The sequence below is a fragment of the Budorcas taxicolor genome, chromosome 16 (genome assembly GCF_023091745.1).
Source record: "Budorcas taxicolor isolate Tak-1 chromosome 16, Takin1.1, whole genome shotgun sequence".
In the NCBI taxonomy this organism is placed as follows: Eukaryota; Metazoa; Chordata; class Mammalia; order Artiodactyla; family Bovidae; genus Budorcas; species Budorcas taxicolor.
In genome coordinates, this window is record NC_068925.1 from 22123682 (window position 1) to 22151060 (window position 27379).

Genomic DNA, 27379 nt, shown 5'->3' on the forward strand with positions numbered 1-27379 from the left:
AATTTGCTTCTAACTGCAACACAGTCAAAGTTTCCTGACTGCCTTCTTAGTCTGATTACTTGTTTTGGTGTCCTTTTCTTTGGACAATCATCTTGGTCCTAGTAACCTAAATGGATAATAGCTTAATCAGATAGACATGAGTTTCTTCCTCTGATTCTAATTAATTGCTGGTTGTTTCTGTTCAGTTATACTCTATTCTGACCAGTGACATTTAGCAAGGCTTCTGCCAAGTATGCAAGAATGATTTATGTCAGCATGCAGGAAGAGTTAAAATCCTAATTCTGTGTCACTTTAGACTTAAACTTAAGTTCTTAAATTTATGCTCCTACCTTACTTAAACACTTTTGATATCAGTGTTCTCATCTGTGAGAGAGACAATAATACCTATTGACATGTCAGCTAAGACTAAATAATTGTTTGACAGATTAGTTAACACCTAGTAAATTCATAATATTTAGGCAGTCACAACAGGAGGACAAAGGATAAAATGATCTGCTCAGGATATATGATCAAAGGATCATATGCTCTAAGATCAAAGTAGATCAAAGGATATATGATCTACTCAGTGGGTATAAGAAAGGCAGTTGATAAATTTAGTATCTGAGTATTTGTCCTTTCTTTATAAAGATTCTTAACATTTTGATATATACATTTAATGAAGTACATAAACTATAAATGGTTTGCTCAATAACTTTTACGTATGTATATATCTGTGTAACCATCACTCAGATAAAGTTCTTAAGTGTTTAAAAATGTTTGTAAAAGAGAAATAAAAGGAAATGTGCTTAGTAATAAAGAATATATTTCTAAAACCAATAGCCAACATCTTGTGTATTGATGAAATACAATATAGATTTCATTCAAAAGCAAGAGAAAAATGCATATTGATTTGCATAGTTCTACTATTTGGAACTTTTTTTTCTGGAAATAGTAGTCAATACTGTAATAAAAGAAAAAAATGAGTAAGTATTGAAAGGGAAGGAATAAAAGTTGGTTATAGATCATGAAATTATAAAACTGGGAAGATGTAAAATAATCTATTAAAAAACCGTCTTGTGAATAAGATGAATTTAGTAAAGTGTCAGATTAGAAAACAAATTTTTAAAAAATCAGAAATTTGTCTTGGTACCAGCAGTAACTAAATGGACTTAATATCAGACTAAAATGTTTCAAATGAAAGATCAGTGAATTTGAAGATATACCAAATATATATTACTGGGTAGAGTGTTCTATAAATGTCAGTTAGATTAGGTTGGCTGATAAATGTTCATGTTTTGACAGCTGTCCTATCAATTATTCAGACAGACATGTTACAATTCCCCACTATAATTTCCAAACTAAATTTGTCTATTTCCCCTTTTAGTTTTGTCAGGTTTTACGTCATATATTTTAAAGTTATATTATAGTTGTATATGCCTTTAAAAATATCAAATCTGCTTGATAAATTAACATTTTTATCATTATAAGATGGTTCTCCTTATACATGATAATTTTCCTTATTCTTAAGTCTACTTTAAATATTAAAAATATATTTTTAACTATGAAAAATATTTGAAGAATTTAAAACATCATTGAGATGCCTTTCTTTTATGTGTGTGTGTGTGTGTGTGTGTGTATACAATCTCAAACTTACATTAAACTTACAATACGGTACAGAGGGACTTCTTACATAAACTAAATATGGCAGAAAGCCAAGAAGAACTAAAAAGAGCCTCTTAATGAAAGTGAAAGAAGAGAGTGAAAAAGGTGGCTTAAAACTCAACATTCAGAAAACTAAGATCATGACATCTGGTCCCATCGCTTCATGGCAAATAGATGGGGAAACAGTGGAAACAGTGACAGACTTTATTTTGGGGGACTCCAAAATCACTGCAGATGGTGACTGCAGCCATGAAATTAAAAGATGCTTACTCCTTGGAAGAAAAGTTATGACCAACCTAGATAGCATATTAAAAAGCAGAGACATCACTTTGCCAACAAAGGTCTGTCTAGTCAAAGCTATGGTTTTTCCAGTGGTCATGTATGGATGTGAGAGTTGGACCATAAAGAAAGCTGAGTGCCACAGAATTGATGCTTCTGAACTGTGGTGTTGGAGAAGACTCTTGAGAGTCCCTTGGACTGCAAGAAGATCCAACCAGTCCATCCTAAAGTCCTGAATATTCATTTGAAATACTGATGCTGAAGCTGAAGCTCCAATATTTTGGCTACCTGATGCAAAGAACTAACTCATTTGAAAAGACCCTGATGCTAGAAAGATTGAAGGCAGGAGGAGAAGGAGATGACAGAGCATGAGATGGCTGGAAGACTCAATGGACATGAGTTTGAGTAAACTCCAGGAGTTGGTGATGGACAGGGAAGCCTGGCATGCTGAGTCCACGGGTCGCAAAGAGTCGGACACGACTGAGTAACTGAACTGAACTGACTGAAATCAGGGTAGGTTGCAGTCTGATAGCCCATTGCCTTCCAAATTCTTTTTCCACATAAGTACATTTTCTATATAATCACAGTACTACCATCAAAATCAAGAAGTTAACATTTGTACACTTCTACCGTCCAATCTTCAGACTCCATTCTAGCTTTGCCAATTGTCCCAATAGTGTTATTTATAGCAAAAATTCTTGTTTTTTCTGTTTAGTTATCTTTAATATAGAATATGTTCTCAGTTTTTCTCCAGTTTTCATGACCTTGCCACCTATGAAGATCACAGGTCAGTTATTTTGTGGAATTTCCCTCAGTTTAGGTTTGTCTAATTTTTCCTCCAGTAGATTCAGGGTATGTACCTATGGCAAGCCTTTGACTGTGTGGATCACAATAAACTGTGGAAAATTCTGAAAGAGATGGGAATACCAGACCACCTGACCTGCCTCTTGAGAAACCTATATGCAGGTCAGGAAGCAACAGTTAGAACTGGACATGGAACAACAGACTGGTTCCAAATAGGAAAAGGAGGACGTCAAGGCTGTATATTGTCACCCTGCTGATTTAACTTCTATGCAGAGTACCTCATGAGAAACGCTGGACTGGAAGAAACACAAGCTGGAATCAGGATTGCCAGGAGAAATATCAACAACCTCAGATATGCAGATGACACCACCCTTATGGCAGAAAGTGAAGAGGAACTAAAAAGCCTCTTGATGAAAGTGAAAGAGAAGAGTGAAAAAGTTGGCTTCAAGCTCAACATTCGGAAAACGAAGATCATGGCATCTGGTCCCATCACTTCATGGGAAATAGATAGGGAAACAGTGGAAACAGTATCAGACTTTATTTTTTGGGGCTCCTAAATCACTGCAGATGGTGATTGCAGCCATGAAATTAAAAGACGCTTACTCCTTGGAAGAAAAGTTATGACCAACCTAGATAGCCTATTGAAAAGCAGAGACATTACTTTGCCAACTAAGGTCCGTCTAGTCAAGGCTATGCTTTTTCCAGTGGTCATGTATGGATGTGAGAGTTGGACTGTGAAAAAGCTGAGCGCTGATGAGTTGATGCTTTTGAGCTGTGGTATTGGGGAAGACTCTTGAGAGTCCCTTGGACTGCAGGGAGATCCAACCAGTCCATTCTGAAGGAGATCAGCCCTGGGATTTCTTAGGAGGGAATGATGCTGAAGCTGAGACTCCAGTACTTTGGCCACCTCATCCAAAGAGTTGACTCATTGGAAAAGACTCTGACGCTGGGAGGGATTGGGGACAGGAGGAGAAGGGGACGACTGAGGATGAGATGGCTGGATGGCATCACTGACTTGGTGGACGTGAGTCTGAGTGAATTCCGGGAGTTGGTGATGGACAGGAAGGCCTGGCGTGCTGAGATTCATGGGGTCTCAAAGAGTCAGACACGACTGAGTGACTGAACTGAACTGAAACTATGGCAGAAATATCACAGAAGTGATGCTATAGTCTTCTTAGTACATCTATCAGGTACTGAATCATCTTGATTCATCCAGTTACTGATGGAGTACATTTGGATAATGTCATTAAGATTTTGTCTGCTAGGCTTCTCCACTGTGACATTCTTTTTTTTATTATTTGTAATAGGTATTGTTTAAAAGCAATTGATTTGAGGCCATAAATGTATTCTATTCCTCTTCTAACTTTGAATTTACTTATTTTCTTATTTATATCATTATGGACTCATGTGTTCCTATTTTAATCCATGGGTTAGACCACATTACCCTTACCTATCTTTATGCTAGCATTATCCCAGATTTGTCTAATGGGAGCCACTTCCTTTTGTGTCCTGATCATGGTAATATTCTCCTGCTTTCTGACACACAAAAAACGTTGAGGCTAAGCTTTTACTTTTCCTGTCCCAATCTTGGGGTTATCTCATTTCTTCAAGGACCTCTTGTTTGTTTTAGTAGATGCCTGTGTCTTTGGGCATTGCTGCTCTCAGGCCTTGTCAAGTGGACAGAGCTAGAAAATATGTGTATGTGTGCATTGGCACAGAGTTTACGCCTATACTTTATCTAGATATGTAGCTGTTGATAGATCTATCCATTAATCCATCCATGTAGCTATTGAAATCCATGCGTTTATGTTAACAATTCTGTTTCAAGTCCAGCACTACAGAGTTCATTCTAATATTTTTTCCCCCTTTTCTAACTGAGAAACCTGGCTCGTTATTTTTAACATATTCACTTATTTGAATAATCCCTCTGTGTATAATCAAACTCCTATCATGTAACTACTTCCTCTTTTGGGATACCACCTTTAACTCTGAGGGCTTCCTCTCCGTGCTGAACTGCCAGTTCCCAGCTAACTTGGATACCTTTTCATCACTCTTGGTCTCTGATTCCCTGTGCTGGTGATCTTCCATGTGTACACCGTTTTCACCCTTCCTCAACACCCTAAAGCCACGCCCTCTTCTCCATGGGAACACTCTCCTTACTCAGATGGGACATCATACCCCAGGCTGCCCCTCCGTGTGGATGCCCACTGTACCCCACACAGGCTCTGATACTCCATGCTGAGCCATGGGGTCCTCCCCTTCCTCCCACCCCACCACACAAAGATCTTTGCTTTCCTTGCCTACTGCTGATTTCTTTAGTGAAGTGAGAAGGAGGAGGAAGAAAAGTAAGTATAAAATATTTTAAGAGCACACTAACGTATAAATCTACATGACAAGCTGTGATTCCTACTCGATCTAATGCTAGACATTCCTGATAGTCCAGTTATTAGAACTCACACTGCTTTCACCACAGGGGGCCACAAATTCGATCTCTGATTGGGGAACTAAGACCCTGCATGCCATGCAGCTGGAAAAAAATTGCTTATGTATTAGCAACCCCTGATTCATTGGACTGTGAGGTAATAATAGTAACAAGAGCTATAATGAAAACTATTAATGAAAGTAAAAAAAAAATCTGCCTGCAATATGGGAGACCTAGGTTCAATCCCTGGGTCAAGAAGATTCTCTGGAGAAGGCAATGGTTACCCTCTCCAATATTCTTGTTTGGAAAATTCCATGGACAGAGGAGCCTGATGGGCTACAGTCAACGGTCACAAAGAGTCGGACATGACTGAGTGACTAACTCTTAAACACACTGCCTGGCAGTCCAGTTGTTAGGACTCTGAGTTACCACTGCTTTCACTATGCGGGGAGAGGGGTCCTGGGGTGGGGGGCGGATTTCAATCCCTGTTTGGGGAATTAAGATCCTGTATGCCATGCAGCCAGAAAAAAAAAAAAAAAATGCCAGTGTGTTTGTAACCTATGATTCATTGAACTTGTACCATCTAAAATGTCCTATTTCTCATTATCCAGTCAGTAGTAACTGACCTTTTATTAGAAACATAGGTAATAATCAGAACCCAAAGTAGAAAATAAGCATGATTCCTGCATTTAAGGAGTTTGAAATCCTTAAGATCCAATAGTGAAGTGATATGGAAAAAATAATCATTTTGACATCAATATGTCTTATAACCATGCCATGTCTTGCCTGCTGCTCAGTCATGTGAGACTCTTTGCAACCCCATGGACTGTAGCCCACCAGGATCCTCTGTCTATGGAATTTTCTAGGCAAGAATACTGGAGTGGGTTGACAGCTAATACTGGAATTTTATTCCTAATGTCTGAAATAGCTACAAGTTAAATGACAATGAGAAGCAAAAGGTATTGGGTTTTTAGTTTACATTTATTCAATAGCTAAGGTCAGACTAAGCACAGTATTTTGATGTGTAAATTGCAGATTTTATGCATATTAAGGAAAAATATTTAATCACACGTTTTTTTTATTTTTTAATTATTGTCAGTTATTTTCTGGCCACTAATGATATATATGCACATAGTGTTATACAGGGTTATAATACTTATTTCTAGTTGATGATGAAGTGACTGGAAACTTCCCGCTTTTTCTCAGTGTTTTATTAGATTCCTGGTAATGCTTCTGGTCTTTCATCATTATTAATTCATTTAGTATTCATTGTGATAATACTGATCATAATAAATTTATTTCAAATTCATGTAGATGTCGTATTTTATTCACAGCTATAGGATTTTCATTGTAATTTGGAACTAATTAATATACCATTAAAATAAAGTGTTACCCACATTTTTCATTTTAAACATAAAATGCCTAGCAGTTCATGACATATTGTATGAGTATGCAGCATCCCAGTGGTAACCCAAGTATCTGTAAATTTCATTTTTAAGCAGTTAAAAAAATGGCAACAGAAAAATATGTGTAGAAGTCAAATTTCAGCCCATAACTTAAAATTTAGCACTAAGCTAACTACTAGTTATTTCAAAGCATTTCCCTTTAATTTAATTTAATGTATAGTTCTTATTAGTATATACATATACTTTTAATTAAATGGCTGTTTAAAAAACCCAGAGATTTTTAATAACTCCAAGAAGAAATTATTAAAAATCTCTGGGTTTTTTAAACAGCCAAATAACTCCAAGAAGAAATTAGGCTTCCCTGGTGGCTCAGACGGTAAAGCACCTACCTACAATGCGGGAGACCCGGGTTCGATCCCTGGGTTGGGAAGATTCTCTGGAGAAGGAAATGGCAATCCACTCCAGTACTCTTGCCTGGAAAATCCCATGGACGGAGGAGCCTGGTAGGCTACCGTCTATGGGGTCACAAAGAGTCGGACACAACTGAGCGACTTCACTTCACTTAAGAAGAAATTATTTAATCTTCCTTTTGACTAAGTTGTATGTTAACATTATTACTGGGAGAGTTTAAAAAGCATAAACTCAAGGCAGATAATGTGATTACTTATCTTGTGTGATAATTACGCGTAGGGGGTAAGCTCAAACTAATATATTAGTTTAAAAAAGTGTTAGGCATATCTGTATACCCTATACTTTTTCTTTCTCCTTTTGTAAAGGTAGTCAGCTGTTTATTGCTGGTGAAGGGAGAGAATAATGTTTTCATTAATTTCATTAAGAGTACAGTTGACCTTTGAACTACATGGGTTTGAACTGCCCAAGTCCACTTATATTCAGATATTTTTTTCAACAGATGTGTTCTACAATAATGCACAATCTCCAATTGTTTGAATGCTGAGAATGATTGAAGGTGGGAGGAGAAGGGGACAACAGAGGATGAGATGGTTGGATGGCATCACCGACTCAGTGGACATGAGTTTGAGTAAGCTCCGGGAATTGGTGATGGACAGGGAAGCTTGGCGTGCTGCAGTCCATGGGGTCACAGAGGTGGACACGACTGAGCGACTGAACTGAGCTGAACTGAACTGAACTGAGCTGCGGGTATTTGGGCTGATGTAAGATTATGCATAGGATTTTTGACTGAGTGGGGTGTTGGTGCCCTGAACAGCCTCATTATCAAGGGCCAACCAGGTTTACTATAGGCATTTGAAATATTAAGGGTACGGAATCTAGAAAAATGGTACTGATAACCTATTTGCAGAGCAGGAATAGAGACACAGATGTAGAGAACAGACCTGTGGATATGGAAGCAGGGAAAGGAGAGGGTGGGGTGAATTGAGAGAGTAGTATTGACGTATATACACTACCATCTATAAAATAAATAGCTAGTGAGTAGCCGCTATATAGCGTAGGGAGCTCAGCTCAGTGCTCTGTGATGACTTAGAAGGGTGGGATTGAGGAGTGGGCTGGGAGGGGAGCTCCAGAGTGTGGGGATATATGTATACATATAGCTGATTCTTGTTGTCATAGAGCAGAAATGAGCACAACAATGTAAAGCAGTTATATTCCAATAAAGAATTTTAATGGTAAAAAGCGTTAAATAACCATGAAAAGCCATTTTATCTATTATCATGAATTTGACTTTATATCAGACTTTTTGAATAAATGTTTCTTTCCTTATCTTCTTTACCCTCTGTCTTCTTTGAATTGCCTGCTCTACTAGACATTGTGTTACTTTATCTTCTCTATTTTTGCCCTAAATGACATTTTTATTTCCTGTACTAGAATAGAATATTGACTAGGATAAAAATGTTAAAAATGAAAGATTCCTTCTAACCCTGAAACCCCATGAAATAGTGGCCTTGTTTTCATGACTGATTCATGGCATTTGACACTGTTTAATCATGATCGCCCTTCCTGATGCTCTTCCAGTAACTTCTAGGGAACTGTAAAATACTTACGTCTTTTATTTGGGCCTTATGTTTTTTCCCGTTGTTTGACATCTTTCACTATAAATTTTTTTGAACCAAAGACTGTTACATTTTGGAGATATGTGATGCCAAGGACTCAGTGATGATATTCAGGGAATCTAATATCCCTTTGTAATGTGCACAGAACTCTGAAAACTAGTTAAGAACTTTGCCTTCTGCCTTGACTTCAGCTATTACTTATCTTATCTTCCTTCCTTCCTTCTTTTTTTCCTTTCTCCATCCTTCCACAGACATTAGTTTAGCTTCTCCTATGAATCAGATACTTTAGTATATGTTAGGATACAGATAAAATATAAGGTGAGCCTTACTCTCAAGAAGATAAATATTATGGTCAGTATACAGAAGAACATTCAGAGTACTATAAAGATACATCCCTTTGGAAGTTGTAGTTGCAAAAGTCATTTCAAGAACAGGGTATAGTTTTGTGATAGCTTGAAGGCAAAAGAGCACATGGCTTATTCTGGGAACTGTAGGAGTAGAATGGCTCTGTCATAGGAGGGAAGTGGTAAAAGAAGATATGGGAGATGAAGTCTGAGGCTGGGTGGATGGACTATGACATCCTAAGAACCTTAGACATCATTCAGAAGATTTGGGGTGTTTTGTGGGATTGCCATGAAAGGGTTTTAGGAAAAAATTGACTTTGACTTGATTAGATTCAGGTTTTAGAAAGACCATTCAAACAGTGGCTAGAAGGATGGAATAGAGTAGAAGACTAGTGCCTAGGAAACAATGGTTTTGCAAGAAGCTAATCTTTAAAAGTTGAAGACACAAACTAATGCAGAGAATTGGTCTTGCAGTTTCTGACTGAGCAGTTCGTTGAATAATATTGTCATTCATGAGGAATGGCTTGCAGAAAAAGTTGGCTTAAAGCTCAACATTCAGAAAACGAAGATCATGGCATCTAGTCCCATCACTTCATGGCAAATAGATGGGGAAACAGTGGAAACAGTGTCAGACTTTATTTTGTTGGGCTCCAAAATCACTGCAGATGGTGACTGCAGCCATGAAATTAAAAGACGCTTGCTCCTTGGAAGAAAAGTTATGACCAACCTGGATAGCATATTCAAAAGCAGAGGCATTATTTTGCCAACAAAGGTCTGTCTAGTCAAGGCTATGGTTTTTCCAGTGGTCATGTATGGATGTGAGAGGACTGTGAAGAAAGCTGAGCGCCGAAGAATTGATGCTTTTGAAAAACTGTGGTGTTGGAGAAGACTCTTGAGAGTCCCTTGGACTTCAAGGAGATCCAACCAGTCCATCCTAAAGGAGATCAGTCCTGGGTGTTCATTGGAAGGACTGATGCTGAGGCTGAAACTCCAATACTTTGGCCACCTCATGCGAAGAGTTGACTTATTGGAAAAGACCCTGATGCTGGGAGGGATTGGGGGCAGGAGGAGAAGGGGATGACAGAGGATGAGATGGCTGGATGGTATTACCAACTCGATGGACTTGAGTTTGGGTGAACTCCGAGAGTTGGTGGTAGACAGGGAGGCCTTGGATGCTGCGATTCATGGGGTCGCAAAGAGTCGGACACGACTGAGCGACTGAACTGAACTGAACTGAAAAGAGAAGAGCAGAAGGTGGCTGTGTATGGAGGAAGGATGAGAGGAGTTATTTTAGATCTGTTGACTTAAAGTACCTGAGGAATATCACGGCACAGACGTTAAGATATCTTAGATACACAGATCAGGATTGCTGTGCATCCTCTGAGAACCTACTCAAATGCTTCCTTTGACTCCCATCTTTTCCTAATGATTATTTCATTAAAAAAAAAAAACCCTTTTCTACTTTCATATTTTCCAGATCTTTACTTCTGACATGGTATTTCCCTTTTACTATATGGTATTTCACTTTTCACAGGATTTTCTTTACTATTAAATTGTTTCTCACTTCTATTAGTTTGAGAGTACAGACTATGTCATATATGTGTGTGTGTGTGTGTGTGTGTGTGTGTGTGTATCTTTGATTTAAATGGCTTGCTAAATGTGATGGCAGCATCATGGCAGCAGAGGTTGTTCCTTTTTCTTCACTTTGATTTAAAACTAATCAGACATAACATTACCAGAAGAAGAAAAGAAATTTAAAAAAGAGAGCACCTCTGCACAGCATACTAGAAAACCTGGGGTATCCGTCCATCTGTGCACCTGAGAGTGGATGGATTGGACTGCAGAGGAGGTGGCAGAGCAAGGGAAGTGGCACTGAATCTGGTGGCAGCAGAGGAGTCATGGCAGAGAAGGCAGAGCGCAATCTGTCAGTGAGCTGGTACAACCATTCTGGAAGAGGAGGTAGAGGATGATGGTGGTGAGTGGGGGGGTCTGTCCTGCCACGTGTGTTGCAGCTAAAGGCACCAGGTTCTCTCTGAGGACCCTCAGTGGCCGTGGGAGGTAAAAGAAAGGGAGGTAAGCAGATCGCAGGAAATGAAGGAAGTTGTCATCTTTCTCTTGGGCAGTGAAAAGGCTGCCCATGCACCTCTGGGACACCCTCCCTCCACCCTCCATGCACACAATTAAGGGACCTTCTACTGAGCTGTGGACTCACAATAAGTCCCAAGTAATAAGCCCACATCTCTCCAGGCTTTGCACTACCTTTGCTGTATTGTTTTGTGTATGCTCCCAACCTTAGGGGGAAGTCAATGCCAGTAAGAACAGGAAACTTGTGTTTATAGCACTGCCTTTGGGAAAACAAAAGGAAGGCTCCTAATTACTAACCTGGTGAACTGTTAGAATAAAAGTAAATAAAGCTTTAAAGTAAATAAAGCCTTGACAAAATAAAAAAGGAGGGCATGGCAACCCACTCCACTATTCTTCCTGGAGAATCCCACAGACAGAAGACCCTATGTGGTCCATTGTGTGGTGAAGAGTTGGGCACATCTGAAGTGACTTAGCATGCAAAATAAGAAAGTCTACCTCAAATACAACAGTAGAGATACTTTCCATCAGCCACCATAAATAGTAAGGATAGCATGATGTTACAAAATTAAATGACAATTTTTGAGCAGCCAAATCCAAAGGCATGAAATATTACAAGTTAAACATAATAAGAATTTAAAATAAGTGTTATGAAGGAAATCAGTGGGCTACAAGAAAATTCAGAAAGGCAATATAATAGGCAATAAAACTAAAAGTGAGAGATTTTAAATCCCCACTATTAGCAATGGATAGATTGTCCAGAGAGAAAATCAACAAGGCAATGTTGGAATTGAATACCACTTTATAAGGAATGAATTTATTAGACATATATTGAACATTCCATCCAACAGCAGTGGAACACACATACTTCTCATGGGCACATGGAATATTCTCCAGGATAGATCATATAATAGGCCACAAAAAAAAAAATCTTAGCAAATTTAAAAGATTGAAATCATATCTATCTCCTCTGACTACAATAGTATGAAGCTAGAAATTAACAAGAGAAAAGTGAGAAGATCTGCAAATATGTGAAAACTAAACATACTTCTAGACAACCATTGGATCAAAAGAAAAAAGGAAAATAAAAAATTGTCTCAAAATATATGAAAATTAAAACATATCATATCAAATATTGTGAGATTCAGCAAAAGTAGTTCTGAAAGTTTATAGCAATAAATGTATATATTAAGACATTTCATCTCAATTGAGTAACCAAACTTTACTCCTCAAGGAGCTAGAAAAAGAACAAATTAAGTTCACAGTTAGCAGAAAGAGAGAAAGAAGGATCAGAATGGAAATAAATGAACTAGAAACCACAAAAGCAATAAAAAGGATCAACAAAATTAAGAGCTGATTCTTCAAAAAAGATAAGCAAAATTGACAAACAAGACAACAAGGGGACTTAAATAAATTTAGAAATGAAAGAGGAGATATTACAACTGATGCTACAGAAATACATAGAATCCAAAGGGACTACTATTGAACATCTATACCAAAAATTATATAACCTAGAAGAAATGGATACATTTCTAGAAGCAAACAACCTACGAAGATTAAAGTAGAAAAAAAAAAAGCAAATCTGAACACACAATAACAAGTAAAGAGATTGAATTGGTAATTTTAAAACTTCTAATAGAAAACTCCAGGATCAGATGGCATCACTTCAGAATTCTACCTAACATTTAAAGAAAGTGTGAACACTTTCTTTAAATTTTTCCAAAATATTGAAGAACATGTCGAAACTCATTCTTCAAGCATTATTTTGATACCAAGAATAGATAAGGATGCAACAAGAAAAGAAAACTGTAGACCACTATCCCTTATGAATATACATGAAAAAATTCTCAACAAAATATTCATTAACTGAATTCAAGAACACTTTGTACACAATGACCAAGTGGGATTTATCACTGGGATGCAAGGACTGTTTGATATATGCAAATTAGTAAATATAATATATCATCACATCAATAAAATGAAAGACAAAAATCATATGGTCCTCTCAATAGATTCAGAAAAAGCATTTGACAGAATACAACATCTTTTGATGATAAAAACCCTTAACGGACTGAATATAGAAAGAATATACCTTAAAAGAATATAGGCCATGCATGACAAACCCAGCTCACATTATTCTTAATGTAGAGAAATTGAAAATATTTCCTCTAAGGTCAAGATCAAGGAAATGATCTTACCACTCCTACTCAGCACAGTACTGGAAGTTCTAGCCTCTAGAGGATCTTCCCAACCCAGGGATTGAACCTGGGTCTCCCACATTGTAGGCAGATGCTTTACCATCTGAGCCACCAGGGAAGTCCAGAGTAATTAGGCAAGACCAAGAAATAAAGACATCCAAGTTGGAAAGGAAGAAGTAAAACTGTCATTCTTTGCTGATGATAGAAATGGCATGGACCTAACAGAAGCAGACTATATTAAGAAGAGATGGCAAGAATAGACAGAAGAACTATACAAAATAATCTTACTGACCCAGATAACCATGATGGTTTGATCACTCACATAGAACCAGACATCCTGGAAGTCAAGTGGGCCCTAGGAAGCATCACTATGAACAAAGCAAGTGGAGGTGATATAATTCCAGCTGAGCTATTCCAACTCCTAAAAGATGATGCTGTGAAAGTGCTGCACTCAATATGCCAGGAAACTTGGAAAACTCAGCGTTGGCCACAGGACTGGAAAAATCAGTTTTCAATCCAATCCCAAAGGAAGGTAATGCCAAAAATTGCTCAAACTTCCACAAAATTGTACTCATTTCACAGGCTAACAAAGTAATGCTGAAAATTCTCCAGCTAGGTTACAACAGTACATGAACTGTGAACTTCTAGGTGTTCAAGCAGAATTTAGAAAAGGGAGATGAACCAGAGATTAAACTGCCAACATCAACTGGGTCATAGGAAAAGCAAGAGAATTCCAGAAAAACATCTACTTCTGCTTCATTAACTATGCTAAAGTCTTTGTGTGGATCACAGCAAACTGTGGAAAATTCCTAAAGACATGGGGCTACCAGGTCACCTTACCTGGCTCCTGTGAAACCTGTATGCAGGTTAAAAAGAAATAGTTAGAACCAGACACAGAACAACTGACTGGTTCCAGATTAGGAAGGGAATACGTCAAGGCTGTATATTGTCACCCTGCTTATTTAACTTATATGCAGAGTACATCATGCAAAATGATGGGCTGGATGAAGCACAAGCTGGAATCCAGATTGCCGGGAGACAGCAATCCAACTGCTGAGTATACACACTGAGGAAACCAGAATTGAAAGAGACACGTGTACCTCAATGTTCATTGCAGCACTGTTTACAATAGCTAGGACATAGAAGCAACCTAGATGTCCATCAGCAAATGAATGGATAATAAAGCTGTGGTACATATACATGATGGAATATTACTCAGCTATTAAAAAGAATGCATTTGAAATCAAAACCACAATGAAGTTCCATCTCATGCCAGTCGGAATGGCTGCTACCCAAAAGTCTACAAACAATAAATGCTGGAGAGGGTGCAGAGAAAAGGGAACCCTCTTACACTGTTGGTGGGAATGCAAACTAGTACAGCCACTATGGAGGACAGTGTGGCGTTTCCTTAAAAAACTAGAAATAGAACTGCCATATGACCCAACAATCCCACTGCTGGGCATACACACTGAGGAAACCAGAGTTGAAAGAGACATGTGTACCCCAATGTTCATTGCAGCACTGTTTATAATAGCCAGGACATGGAAGCAACCTAGATGTCCATCAGCAGATGAATGGATAAAAAAGCTGTGGTTCATATACACGATGAATATTACTCAGCTATTAAAAAGAATGCATTTGAATCAGTTCTAATGAGGTGGATGAAACTGGAGCCTATTATACAGAATGAAATAAGTGAGAAGGAAAAACACCAATACAGTATATTAACGCATATATATGGAATTTAGGAAGATGGTAATGATGACCCTATATGCGAGATAGCAAAAGAGACACAGATGTAAAGAACAGACTTTTGGACTCTCTGGGAGAAGGTGAGGGTGGGATGATTTGAGAGAATAGCATTGAAACATGTATATTATCATATGTGAAATAGATCGCCAGCCCAGGTTTGATGCATGAGACAGAGTGCTCAGGGCTGGTGCACTGGGATGACCTTGAGGGATGGGATGGGGAGGGAGGTGGGAGAGGGGTTCAGGATGGGGAACACATGTACACCATGGCTAATTCATGTCAATGTATGGCAGAAACAACTACAATATTGTAAAGTAATTAGCCCTCAATTAAAATAAATAAAAAAATAAAAAGAATGCATTTGAATCAGTTCTAATGAGGTGAATGAAACTGGAGCCTATTATACAGAGTGAAGTAAGTCAGAAAGAAAAACACCAATACAGTATATTAATGCATATATATGGAATTTAGAAAGATGGTAACGATGAACCTATATGTGAGACAGCAAAAGAGACACAGATGTAAAGAACAGACTTTTGGACTCTGTGGGAGAAGGTGAGGGTGGGACGATTTGAGAGAATAGCATTGAAACATGTATATTACCATATGTGAAACAGATCACCAGTCAGCTTTCATGCATGAGACAGGGTGCTCAGGGCAAGTGCACTGGGATGTCCCTGAGGGATGGAATAAGGAGGGAGTTAGGAGGGGGATTCAGGATGGGGGACACATGTATACCCATGGCTGATTCATGTCAATGAATGGCAAAAAACCACTACAATATTGTAAAGTAATTAGCCTCCAATTAAATAATTAAAAAGATTGCCAGGAGAAATATCAATAACCTCAGATACATAGATTACACCACCCTTATGGTAGAAAGCAAAGAGGAACTAAACAGCCTCTTGATGAAGGTGAAAGAGGAGAGTGAAAAAGCTGGCTTAAAACAACATTAAAAAAACTAAGATCATGGCATTCTGTGCCATCACTTCATGGCAGATGGGGAAACAGTGGAAACAGTGAGAGACTTTATTTTGAGGGGCTCCAAAATCACTGCAGATGGTGACTGAAGCCATGAAATTAAAAGATGCTTGCTCCTTGGAAGAAAAGCTATGACAAACCTAGAGAGCATATGAAAAAGCAGAGACATTTATTTGCCAACAAGTCTGTATAGTCAAAGGTAAGACTTCTCCAGGAGTCATGTATGGATGTGACAGTTGAACCATAAAGAAGGCTGAGCATTAAAGAATTGATGCTCCTGAACTGTGGCATTAGAGAAGACTCTTGAGAGTCCTTTGGACTCCAAGGAGATCAAATCATTCAATCCTAAAGGAAATCAGTTCTGAATATTCATTGGAAGGACTGATGCTGAAGCTGAAACTCCAATACTTTGGCCACCTGATGTGAAGAACTGACTCATTTGAAAAGACCCTGATGCTAGGAAAGGTTGAAGGCAGGAGAAGAAGGGGACAACAGAGGATGAGATGGTTGGATGGCATCACTGACTCAGTGGACTGGAGTTTGAGCAAGCTCCAGGAGTTGGTGATGGACAGGGAAGGCTGGTGTGCTGCAGCCCATTGGGCTGCGAAGAGTGGGATATGACTGAATGACTGAACAACAACTGATCCTATATACAGAAAATCACAAAGAATTCCTTAAGAACTGCTGACTTAATCAACAATTTTGGTAAAGTTGTAGGATTTGAGTTTAGACAGAAATCAATTGAATTCCTTTACACTAATGATGAAACAACTGGAAAAACAATATAGTATCTCATTCACAGTAAGATTGAAACCCATAAAATATTTAAGGTTAAGTTTAATCAAGGAAGTAAAAGATATGCAAAATGAAAACTACAAAAGTCTGCTAGATGAAAGTGAAGAACACAAACAAATGGAAAGGCATCCTGTATTCTTAGACTGGAATAAGTAATGTGTTAAAATACCCATATAACCGCCAAACCATCTACAGATTCAATGCTATCCCCACCCAAACACCAAAGGTATTCTTTACAGAAATAGAAGAAACAATCCTAAAATTTATGAGGAACCACAAAGACTCTGAATAGCCAAAGCAATCCTGAGACAAAAGAACCAAAGCTGGAGATATCACACTTCTGGATTTCATAGAATAATAGAAAGTCATAGTAAGAAAAGCAGTATGGTTCTGGCACAAAAATAGACCCATTGACTAATAGGACAGAATGGAAATTCTAAAATTGAATTACATCGTATATGGTCATCTAGTATTTGAAAAGTGAGCCAGGAATACTCAGTGGGAAAGGGAAGTCTTTTCAATAAATGGTGGTGGGAAAACTGGAGAAATACATGAAGAGCAGTGAAATTGGACACCTATCTCACAACACTCACAAAAGTTCACTCAAGATGGATTAAAGAGTTAAATACAAGATCTGATACTGTAAAACTAGAAGAAAACATAGAGATAAAGCTCATTGACACTGGTCTTGGCAATAATTTTTTGAGCATGATGCCAAAATCATAAATGAAAAAAAATCCACAAATACAACTATATCAAATTCAAAAACTTCTGTACAGCATCATAAACAACTAAAAAGAACCTACAGAATGGGAGACAAATTTTGCAAATCATATATTCAACAGGGGCTTATAACAGAAAAGCAAACAGTCCAATTAAAAAATGGGCAGAAGAACTAAAGACATCGTTTCTCTAAAGAAGACATCGAAGTGGCCAACAGACACATGAAAGATGTTTAACATCGCTAATCACAAGGCAAATGCAAATAAAAACCACCATGAGATATCCTCATCTCCCATCTGTTAAAATGGCTATCATCAAGAAGGCAAGAGACAACAGATGCTATCAAGTCTGTGGTGAGAAGGCAACCCTTATATGTTGTTGGTGGGAATGTAAATTGGCCCAACCAGTGTGGCAAACAATGTAGTTTCCTCAAAAAATTAAAAATAGATCTACCATATGATCCAGCTATTCCACCTCTGGGTATAAGCTAAAGGAAATGACTACAGGATTTTTGACAGTATTTATGAAGTCCACACTTAATGAAGCACTATTCATAACAGCCAAAATGGGGAAACAATTCAAATACCCATAAATGAATGAATAGGTTAAAAAGATACCGTATTATACACAGTGGGATATTGTTCACTCATAAGAAGGAAAGATATCTTCCCATTTGTGACAACATGGATGGACCTTGAGCACATTATGCTACTTGAAATAAGTCAGACAGAAGGACAAGTACTGTGTTAGATCAGTTCAGTTCAGTTGCTCAGTCGTGTCCGACTCTTTGCGATCCCATGAATCACAGCACGCCAGGCCTCCCTGTCCATCACCAACTCCCGGAGTTCACTCAGACTCACGTCCATCGAGTCAGTGATGCCATCCAGCCATCACATCCTCTGCCGTCCCCTTTTCCTCCTGCCCCCAATCCCTCCCAGCATCAGAGTGATCACTTACATATGGAATCTAAAGAAATTAGACATATAAAAAAGAGGTGAAAATGGTGGTTACCAGAAAAAGGTGGTGGTTAAGAATAATGGTGTTTAAGGGTACAAACTCGAAATGAGTAGTGAGTAAGCCATCCAGATCAAAAGCATATAATAAATATAGACAGTAATATTGTACTATAATCATGTAATGTGATAAATACTGCTCTATCATCAATCGTATTACAATATGTAAATGTATCTATGATTACATAGATAAGCTTTATACCTTAAACTTAGCAAAATGTTACACATCAAATTTATTCAATAATAAATACCATACCAACTTACACATAATTTACATATAGTAAATATTTTTTGATTAATTAATAAGATATTGATAGACTGGTATATATTTTTTTCTTACTGCAATCTACATAGATGCCCACCATTATGTAATAATGTAATAATTATCATTATTGCTTATTGAAAACACATTATTTATCGGTCTTTCAAGTTCTTTATGATATGCCTGCAAACATACTCATGATTGCTATTATTGAAATTTTACAGAAGAAACTGAATTTTGGATTAAAAAACTTGCTCAAGGTAAACCCAGCCAGTAAGTGGCACAGTTTAAGCTAAGGTCTTTGTACAAAGCTAAAGAGCTGGCAAATATCCTAACATTTTAACTAGGTTAGGCTGTGGTTCATGTTATATTAAATAGGCAAGATCCTTAGGTTTTAATGCCTAGATATGTCTAATACTTTCCTTAACATTAAACATGTATTTATATTTTTCTAAAGGATTGTTTATTTCAATACAAGTTAGAAATTTTAAATTTTGAAAATATTATACAACTCTTATAAAATGATTTGCTAAATTCAGAAATTAATAAAGTAAATTTCTCCTTTCAAATTTTAATCTCTAAAGGCAATCACTTTTAATAAATTCGTTCAAAGTAAGACTTTTTCTGTGTATACATTCCCATATTAATATAAATTGTTTTCTACAAGTATGGGATCATATTACACTATGCTGTATCTTCCTTTGTTTTCACATTGCATGTTGTGTCTATGTGAAGACACACTGATCCACTTAATTTTTATCAGGACAAATGTGTGTGTATTCAGTCATTTCCAACTCTTTGCAACCCATGGACTGCAGCCTGCCAGGCTCCTCTCTCCATGGAATTTTCCAAGCAAAAATACTGAAGTGGGCTGCCATTTCCTACTCCAGGGGATCTTCTTGATTCAGGGATCAAAGAAGAGATATCCAGGGATATCTCTTGCATCTCCTACATTGACAGGTAGATTCTTTACCACTGAGCCCCTTGGAAAGCACAAGGACAAAATAGTGTTCCATTTTATGGATGTACTATACTATATCTATTGCTTATTTTAGTTGTTTCTGTAATTTTAATGGTAAATGATAAATCATAAAAACTAATTTCCTGAGTCATCTTAAGTATCTTCTTGTGCCTTTTTATTCCTATACACTAATAATGAGAAAGTAGAAAAAGAAATTAAGGAAACAATTCCATTCACCATTGCAACGAAAAGAATAAAATACTTAGGAATATATCTACCTGAAGAAACTAAAGACCTATATATAGAAAACTATAAAACACTGATGAAAGAAATCAAAGAGGACACTAATAGATGGAGAAATATACCATGTTCATGGATTGGAAGAATCAATATAGTGAAAATGAGCATACTACCCAAAGCAATTTACAAATTCAATGCAATCCCTATCAAGCTGCCAGCGATATTTTTCACAGAACTAGAACAAATAATTTCAAGATTTGTATGAAAATACAAAAAACCTCGAATAGCCAAAGCAATCTTGAGAAAGAAGAATGGAACTGGAGGAGTCAACTTGCCTGACTTCAGGCTCTACTACAAAGCCACAGTCATCAAGACAGTATGGTACTGGCATAAAGACAGAAATATAGATCAATGGAACAAAATAGAAAGCCCAGAGATAAATCCACACACATATGGACACCTTATCTTTGACAAAGGAGGCAAGAATATACAATGGAGTAAAGACAATCTCTTTAACAAGTGGTGCTGGGAAAACTGGTCAACCACTTGTGAAAGAATGAAACTAGATCACTTTCTAACACCGCACACAAAAATAAACTCAAAATGGATTAAAGATCTAAATGTAAGACCAGAAAGTATAAAACTCCTAGAGGAGAACATAGGCAAAACACTCTCCGACATAAATCACAGCAGGATCCTCTATGATCCACCTCCCAGAATTCTGGAAATAAAAGCAAAAATAAATAAATGGGATCTAATTAAAATTAAAGGCTTCTGCACAACAAAGGAAAATATAAGCAAGGTGAAAAGACAGCCTTCTGAATGGGAGAAAATAATAGCAAATGAAGCAACTGACAAACAACTAAGCTCAAAAATATACAAGCAACTTATGCAACTCTATTCCAGAAAAATAAACGACCCAATCAAAAAATGGGCCAAAGAACTAAACAGACATTTCTCCAAAGAAGACATACGGATGGCTAACAAACACAAGAGAAGATGCTCAACATCACTCATTATTAGAGAAATGCAAATCAAAACCACAATGAGGTACCACTTCACTCCAGTCAGAATGTCTGCGATCCAAAAATCTGCAAGCAGAAAATGCTGGAGAGGGTGTGGAGAAAAGGGAACCCTCCTACACTGTTAGTGGGAATGCAAACTAGTACAACCACTATGAAAAACGGTGTGGAGATTCCTTAAAAAATTGCAAATAGAACTGCCATATGACCCAGCAATCCCACTGCTGGGCATACACACCAAGGAAACCAGAATTGAAAGAGACACATGTACCCCAATGTTCATCGCAGCACTGTTTATAATAGCCAGGACATGGAAACAACCTAGATGTCCATCAGCAGATGAATGGATAAGAAAGCTGTGGTACATATACACAATGGAGTATTACTCAGTTGTTAAAAAGAATACATTTGAATCAGTTCTGATGAGATGGATGAAACTGGAGCCAATTATACAGAGTGAAGTAAGCCAGAAAGAAAAACACCAATACAGTATACTAACACATATATATGGAATTTAGAAAGATGGCAATGATGACCCTGTATGCAAGACAGCAAAAAAGACACAGATGTGTATAGCAGATTTTTGGACTCAGAGGGAGAGGGAGAGGGTGGGATGATTTGGGAGAATGGCATTGAAAGATGTATACTATCATGTAAGAATCGAATCATCAGTCTGTGTCTGACGCAGGATACAGCATGCTTGGGGCTGGTGCACGGAGATGACCCGGAGGGTTGTTGTGGGGAGGGAGGTGGGAGGGGGGTTCATGTTTGGGATCGCATGTACACCCATGGTGGATTCATGTCAATGTATGGCAAAACCAATACAGTATTATAAAGTAAAATAAAGGAAAAAAAAAAAAACAGTTTTCTAAATTCACTTTATTAAAGACACTTCAGTGCCATTTGTTGCTTCAATCTTTTATGTGTTTTTCTATGTATGTTGTACCAAAATTCTATAAATAAATAGCTTTGTATATAAAGGTAATACTTCCTCTTTCATATTGCCTTAAAGGAACAGAAAATTAACATATTTTGTGGAAGTAACATTAACTACTTCACTGTTCAGAACAAAATATAATATGCTTATGTTTTTTGGAAAAGTGATGACATTTCACAGTAAAATTTAACACTGGAAACCATTCATCAATGCCTACCTTCAGCTTTTTGACTAAAGGAACATTTTCCAAAACTCTAAGGAAGTGTTTGTTTCAATATAATTTTTCCTGAAATATACATTGGCATTTACAAGATGAGTTTGTTATATATAGGTCTCAAAGTGAAAATATACCTAGAACCCAGGTCAAGGGTTTCTAAAAGTGAAAGTTGCTTGTATTTTCTTTTCTGTAAATTGGCTGTCTTTTGCTGCTCTTCAATTGTATTGATTTTTTTTCAGTTTCTTCTTTTTTTTCTTTCTTTCAAATGTAGTAACAATAGCACAAGGTCTTTAGTTTTCCCATTATGGAATTCCCAGTGTATGAAGACACGACAGGTCTTAGAAATTGCTCCATGTCTGTCCTGAGATTTGTATTTTCACCATTCCATTGTAATTTTACTACAATGTGTACATGTGTGCAGCTCTAACAAACATTTCTGAAGTTTTATGACTTTGAACTTGTGTAGGTGAAAGTTTTCTGTAAGTGTTCAAAGACCAAATTGTTTCTTTTTGGCCACATACATGAGTGCCTTGTTGTTGCTGAGTTGCTCAGTCATGTCCGACACTTTGCAACCCCATGGACTGCAGCATGCCAGGCTTCCCTGTCCTTCACTGTCTCTTGAAGTTTGCTCAAACTCATGCCTATTGAGTCAATGATGCCGTTCAATCATCTTATCCTCTGTCACCCCCTTCTCCTCTTGCCATCATTCTTTCCCAGCATCAGTCTTTTCCAATGAGTCAGCTCTTCTCATCAGGTGGCCAAAGTATTGGAGCTTCAGCATTAGTCCTTCCAGTGAATACTCAGGGTTGATTTCCTTTAGGTTTGACTGGTTTGATCTTCTTGCAGTCCAAGGGACTCTCAAGAGTCTTCTCTAGCATTACGGTTTGAAAGCATCAGTTCTTCAGCGTCCAGTCTTCTTTGTGGTCCAACTCTCACATCTGTACAGGACTACTGAAAAAACGATAGCTTTGACTATATGGACCTTTGTCAGCAAAGTAATGTCTCTGCTTTTTAGTATGCTGTCTAGATTCGTCATTGCTTTTCTTCCAGGGAGCAAGCTATTGTATTCATTCTCATGGTAGATAGTATAGTGAGAAATTTTTGGTTTTTGTTGGTGTTTTTCCACATCTTCATCTTTTATCTTACAATTTTAAGGAGATTGGTGATATTTTATGCCACGAAATTTCAATATTATATTTGGAAAAGGCTCACATGCATTTTTGCCTCTCGCCTTTTCTTTCTTGCTCTTTATTCCTTTTCCTTCCCTCCTTTCTCCTGTTCTCATCATTCCTCTTCACCTTTAGGGAAAGTGATGGTTAAGAATGCAGCCTCAAGAGCCAGATTGCCTAGAATCGACATTTGACTCTGACACCAACCAACATGTGACCTTGGGCATATCACTACACTTACGTCTGTCTCAGTATCTTCCTCTGTCAAATGAGCATGCTTATTTACTCCATTGAGGTGTTGAAAGGAATTCTGTATAAGTTAACTCAGTGGTATGTAAAACGGTTGGAATAGTGCTGGCACATGATGTATTAGTTTATTTAAGATATTATTGGGCTTCCCAGGTGGCGCTAATGGTAAAGAACCCACCTGCCATTGTAGGAGACACAAAAGATGCAGGTTTGATCCCTGAGTCTGGAAGATTCTTTGGAGGAGGACATGGCATCCCGCTCCAGTATTCTTGCCTGGAGAATCTCATGGACAGAGGAGCCTGGAGGGCTGTAGATCTTAGGGTCGCAAAGAGTCAGACACGACTGAAGCAACTTAGCATGCACAGGATATTATTATTCTCTTTATTTCTTTTAACAGAGTTGTTCAGACATCTGGCTGTCTTTTACCCATAATCACCCCAGGCTTCAAGTTTCTAAGAGCATGCGGGCTCCTGTTGAGTCCTCAGCAGCTCCATCATCCTAAAATGGGGTAGATGTCCATATCCTGAAAGATATAGTCAGGGAGTTTGCAAGTGGCATTCTTCACAGAGATTCAGTGTGGCAGGTGGCATGCAGTCCCCTAGAGGAAGCAGCTGTGGGAAGACAAAAGTTGGGTGTTAGGAATGACATTCTTTGGGACTTCCTGTTTGTTCAGTGGTTAAGACTCTGTGCTTCTAATGCAGAGGGCACAGGTTTGATTGCCGATTGGGGAACTAGGATCCCACATATTGTGTGGCCAAAAGAAAAAAAAAGGAGAATTATATCCATTATGTCTCTGGAGCCAAACTTTCTTTTCTTCTACTCCTAATTGTCTAACGTGTCACCACACAATTATGTCCAGTAAATTTTATTGCAAGGAGATGGAGGTTCTAACCTTGGCTTGGGAAGATACCCTGGAGAAGAAAATGGCAACCCACTCCAGTATTCTTGCCTGGGAAATCCCTTGGACCAAGGAGCCTGGAGGGCTACAGTCCATGAGGGTCACAAAGAGTTGGACACGACTTAGTGACTAAACAACAACAGCATCAACAGCAACAGTTGTCTTATCTCGATGCCTTTCTTGATCTGGTAGAGTGGCTATTCTCTTGTGTAGGTTTTACAGTTTATGCTTTACTTCTACTAACCCTTATACTGATTTGTATAATTTTTCACTACTATTTTCAACATCTGGGTCACTGACTTGATGCATAATTTTTGTTCTTCTCCCTGCTTTTGTAAATCCTTTTCAATTAGTCTTTCTAGATAACTCTACTTCCTGGTTACCTAGTAGACAGATAATCCTTCTGCTTGTTTCTTTAACTCTTTGTCACTGATGGTTTAATTGCCATTTTTTTCTCAGTCAACTTCATAGTATTTTTGAAGTATTCTTTTTTCCATTCTGTTTTTGTTCTAATTGTCTGAATTTATTGGGCTTCTTGGTGGCTCAGATGGTAAAGAATCCACCTGCAATGCAGAAGACCCAGGTTCGATCCCTGGGTCAGGAAGATCCCCTGGAGAAGGGAATGGCTACCCACTCCAGTATTCTTGCCTGGGGAATCCAATGGACAGAGGAGCCTGGTGAGCTCCAGTCCATGGGGTCGCAAAGAGTCATACATGACTGACCGATTAACACTTTCATTTTCAATAAAATCTATATATTTAATCTAGCAATGAAAATGAAAAATAATCTTGAGAGAATTCTTGAGAGAATTTTTGAGAGAATTTTTTAACAAGTGAAAAGTAAATGACTAGCAATTCTTTATTTATTCAGTAGACAGAGAGTGCTAATTTTTTGCCAGCCAATGTTATAGGAGAGAAATTACTCTGTGTTTCATAGTAATTTCCATAAGCAATAGGACCTTATCAAATGGGGATGGGGAGAGAATTGTAATGACTGAAAAAATTAAGATGGAGATCTGTCTTGAGTAAAACTTTTTCTTCCTTGTAAGTCAGTAAAATCTAAAGACTGAATTTCTTGTCTCTTTATGAGGCCTATGACCCTGCCCCCTGACTCCGTAATTGAAGTAGACCTTCTCAGAACTCTATCTAGAACAGGCAAAATGATGAATTCATTTTACTTAGAAGCAATTCATTTAACTTATGCAGTGGGTGAAATATGTGAGGATTTTAATCTTGCATGATATATGTAGTGGCATTTAAAAAAATAAATTCAAATAATTATGTTTAAAAATAATGACAAAATAGCACATTGCTTTCTAAATTTCCTTATAAATACCACTGGCAAGTTAATTAGTTGCAAATAGATGATTATAAAAATAAAAAAAGTAAAGCTATTGAAAGCACATGGTCTCTCAGAGAAAGGTTAATTTTTTAAACATAGCTCATTGTTTCTGAAATATTTTCTTTATTTAGCATTTTGTACTAAGTAGCTTCAGTCGTGTCCGACCCTTTGCGACTCCATGGACTGTAGGCCACTAAGCTTCACTGTCTGTGGGATTCTCCAGGCAAGAATGCTGGAGTGGGTTGCCATTTCCTTCTCCAATTTAGCATTTTAATTTCATTTAAAATAACATTTGCGTTATGATTATCCTTTTGGAATAAGTTAAAAATTAAGTTTAACAGGTTGATTTGCTTTATAATTATATTAGTTACTAATGAAATGCTTTAAAAAATTTGTTTTTAGTGTTGTGGATGTATTTCGAAAAAAGGAGAATGATGCAGCAGTTAAAATCCAGAGCTGGTTTCGAGGATGTCAAGTTCGAGCATATATCAGGTATATTGATTTTTCCATGGAAACCTCAGATATACCATAAAAATATACTCCTTACAAAATGTAATTTATTCATGTAGTTCTCATTGCAAATATTTTTTTTTACTTGTAATGAAGTTAATAACTTATATGATGTCCTTTAAAGACATAGCTCTTTTTGCTCCTTGTTTCTTATGTATCAAAATACTAAATGATATTGACCATATCGCTGGAAAATTCTCAATGTTATAAGTATACTTGATCAGATTATTTTCTGCAGGTTCCATAGGATGTGACAAATGACTGAACCTGTATTTTTATAGCATGAATTTATTGACTGGTAAGAAAGAAAAACAGAGCAAAATGAAACAAAACAGAGACTATTCCAATCCTCTCCAACATGTTGGTAAATAAAGACAAATGGTGCCAAAATGATACCATTCTGATTTCAGAGGGACCAAAGTTGATCCCTATCTTAACTGTTTCCACTTTTTCTTCAGTGCTCAAATTTCCTTCAGTTTCTCATCAATTCTGAAAAATATTGCCCTTGGTGAGGTGGAGAAAGAATATGACTAGTCCATTATAAGTCAGCTGGTGAGCTAGGGGTTATACTGTAGTCTTTCTTATATTAACTAGTAGGAGCCAGACATGGAAGTAAAAGGAGGAAGATGAGGTTTCTCTTTTGGCCACTATGCCAAGTAGGAATATGACAGCAGAGTATTTTTTAATTCAACAGACTGAAATGACATTACTTGGGATAGACTGAGGAACATGAGTATGAAAAAGGAAAGTGTTTCTTGGCTTCAGGAATTATTTCAAAGTACTTGTAGTGATTCACATCCATATTGCCTGGCTTATTTCTCAACATGTCACTATGGCCTGTGTTATAGTCTTTCATTATATTCTTCTTCTTAATTTACTTTTGATTTATTTTTTTAAGTAATTTACTCAATTAGTTTCATAGTGATGCACAATTTTTATAGATTATATTCCATCCTGGTGGCTCAGAAGGTAAAGAATCCACCTTCAATGTGGGAAAGTTGCATTCGATCCCTGGGTTGGGAAGATCCCCTAGAGGAGGGCACGGCATCCCATTCCAGTATTCTTGCTGGAGAATCCCCTTGGACAAAGGAGCCTGGCGGGCTTCA

At 37.6% G+C, this 27379-nt stretch overlaps 1 protein-coding gene across 1 annotated transcript in view; it reads left to right on the forward strand.

The window, feature by feature from the left end:
* SPATA17 (spermatogenesis associated 17) overlaps positions 1-27379 on the forward strand; it is a 235063-nt gene that overhangs the window by 6023 nt on the left and 201661 nt on the right. Inside the window, exon 2 of the mRNA XM_052654228.1 lies at positions 26166-26255. Within this exon, the coding sequence (XP_052510188.1) occupies positions 26166-26255 (90 nt within the window). The remainder of the gene's footprint in view (positions 1-26165; positions 26256-27379) is intronic.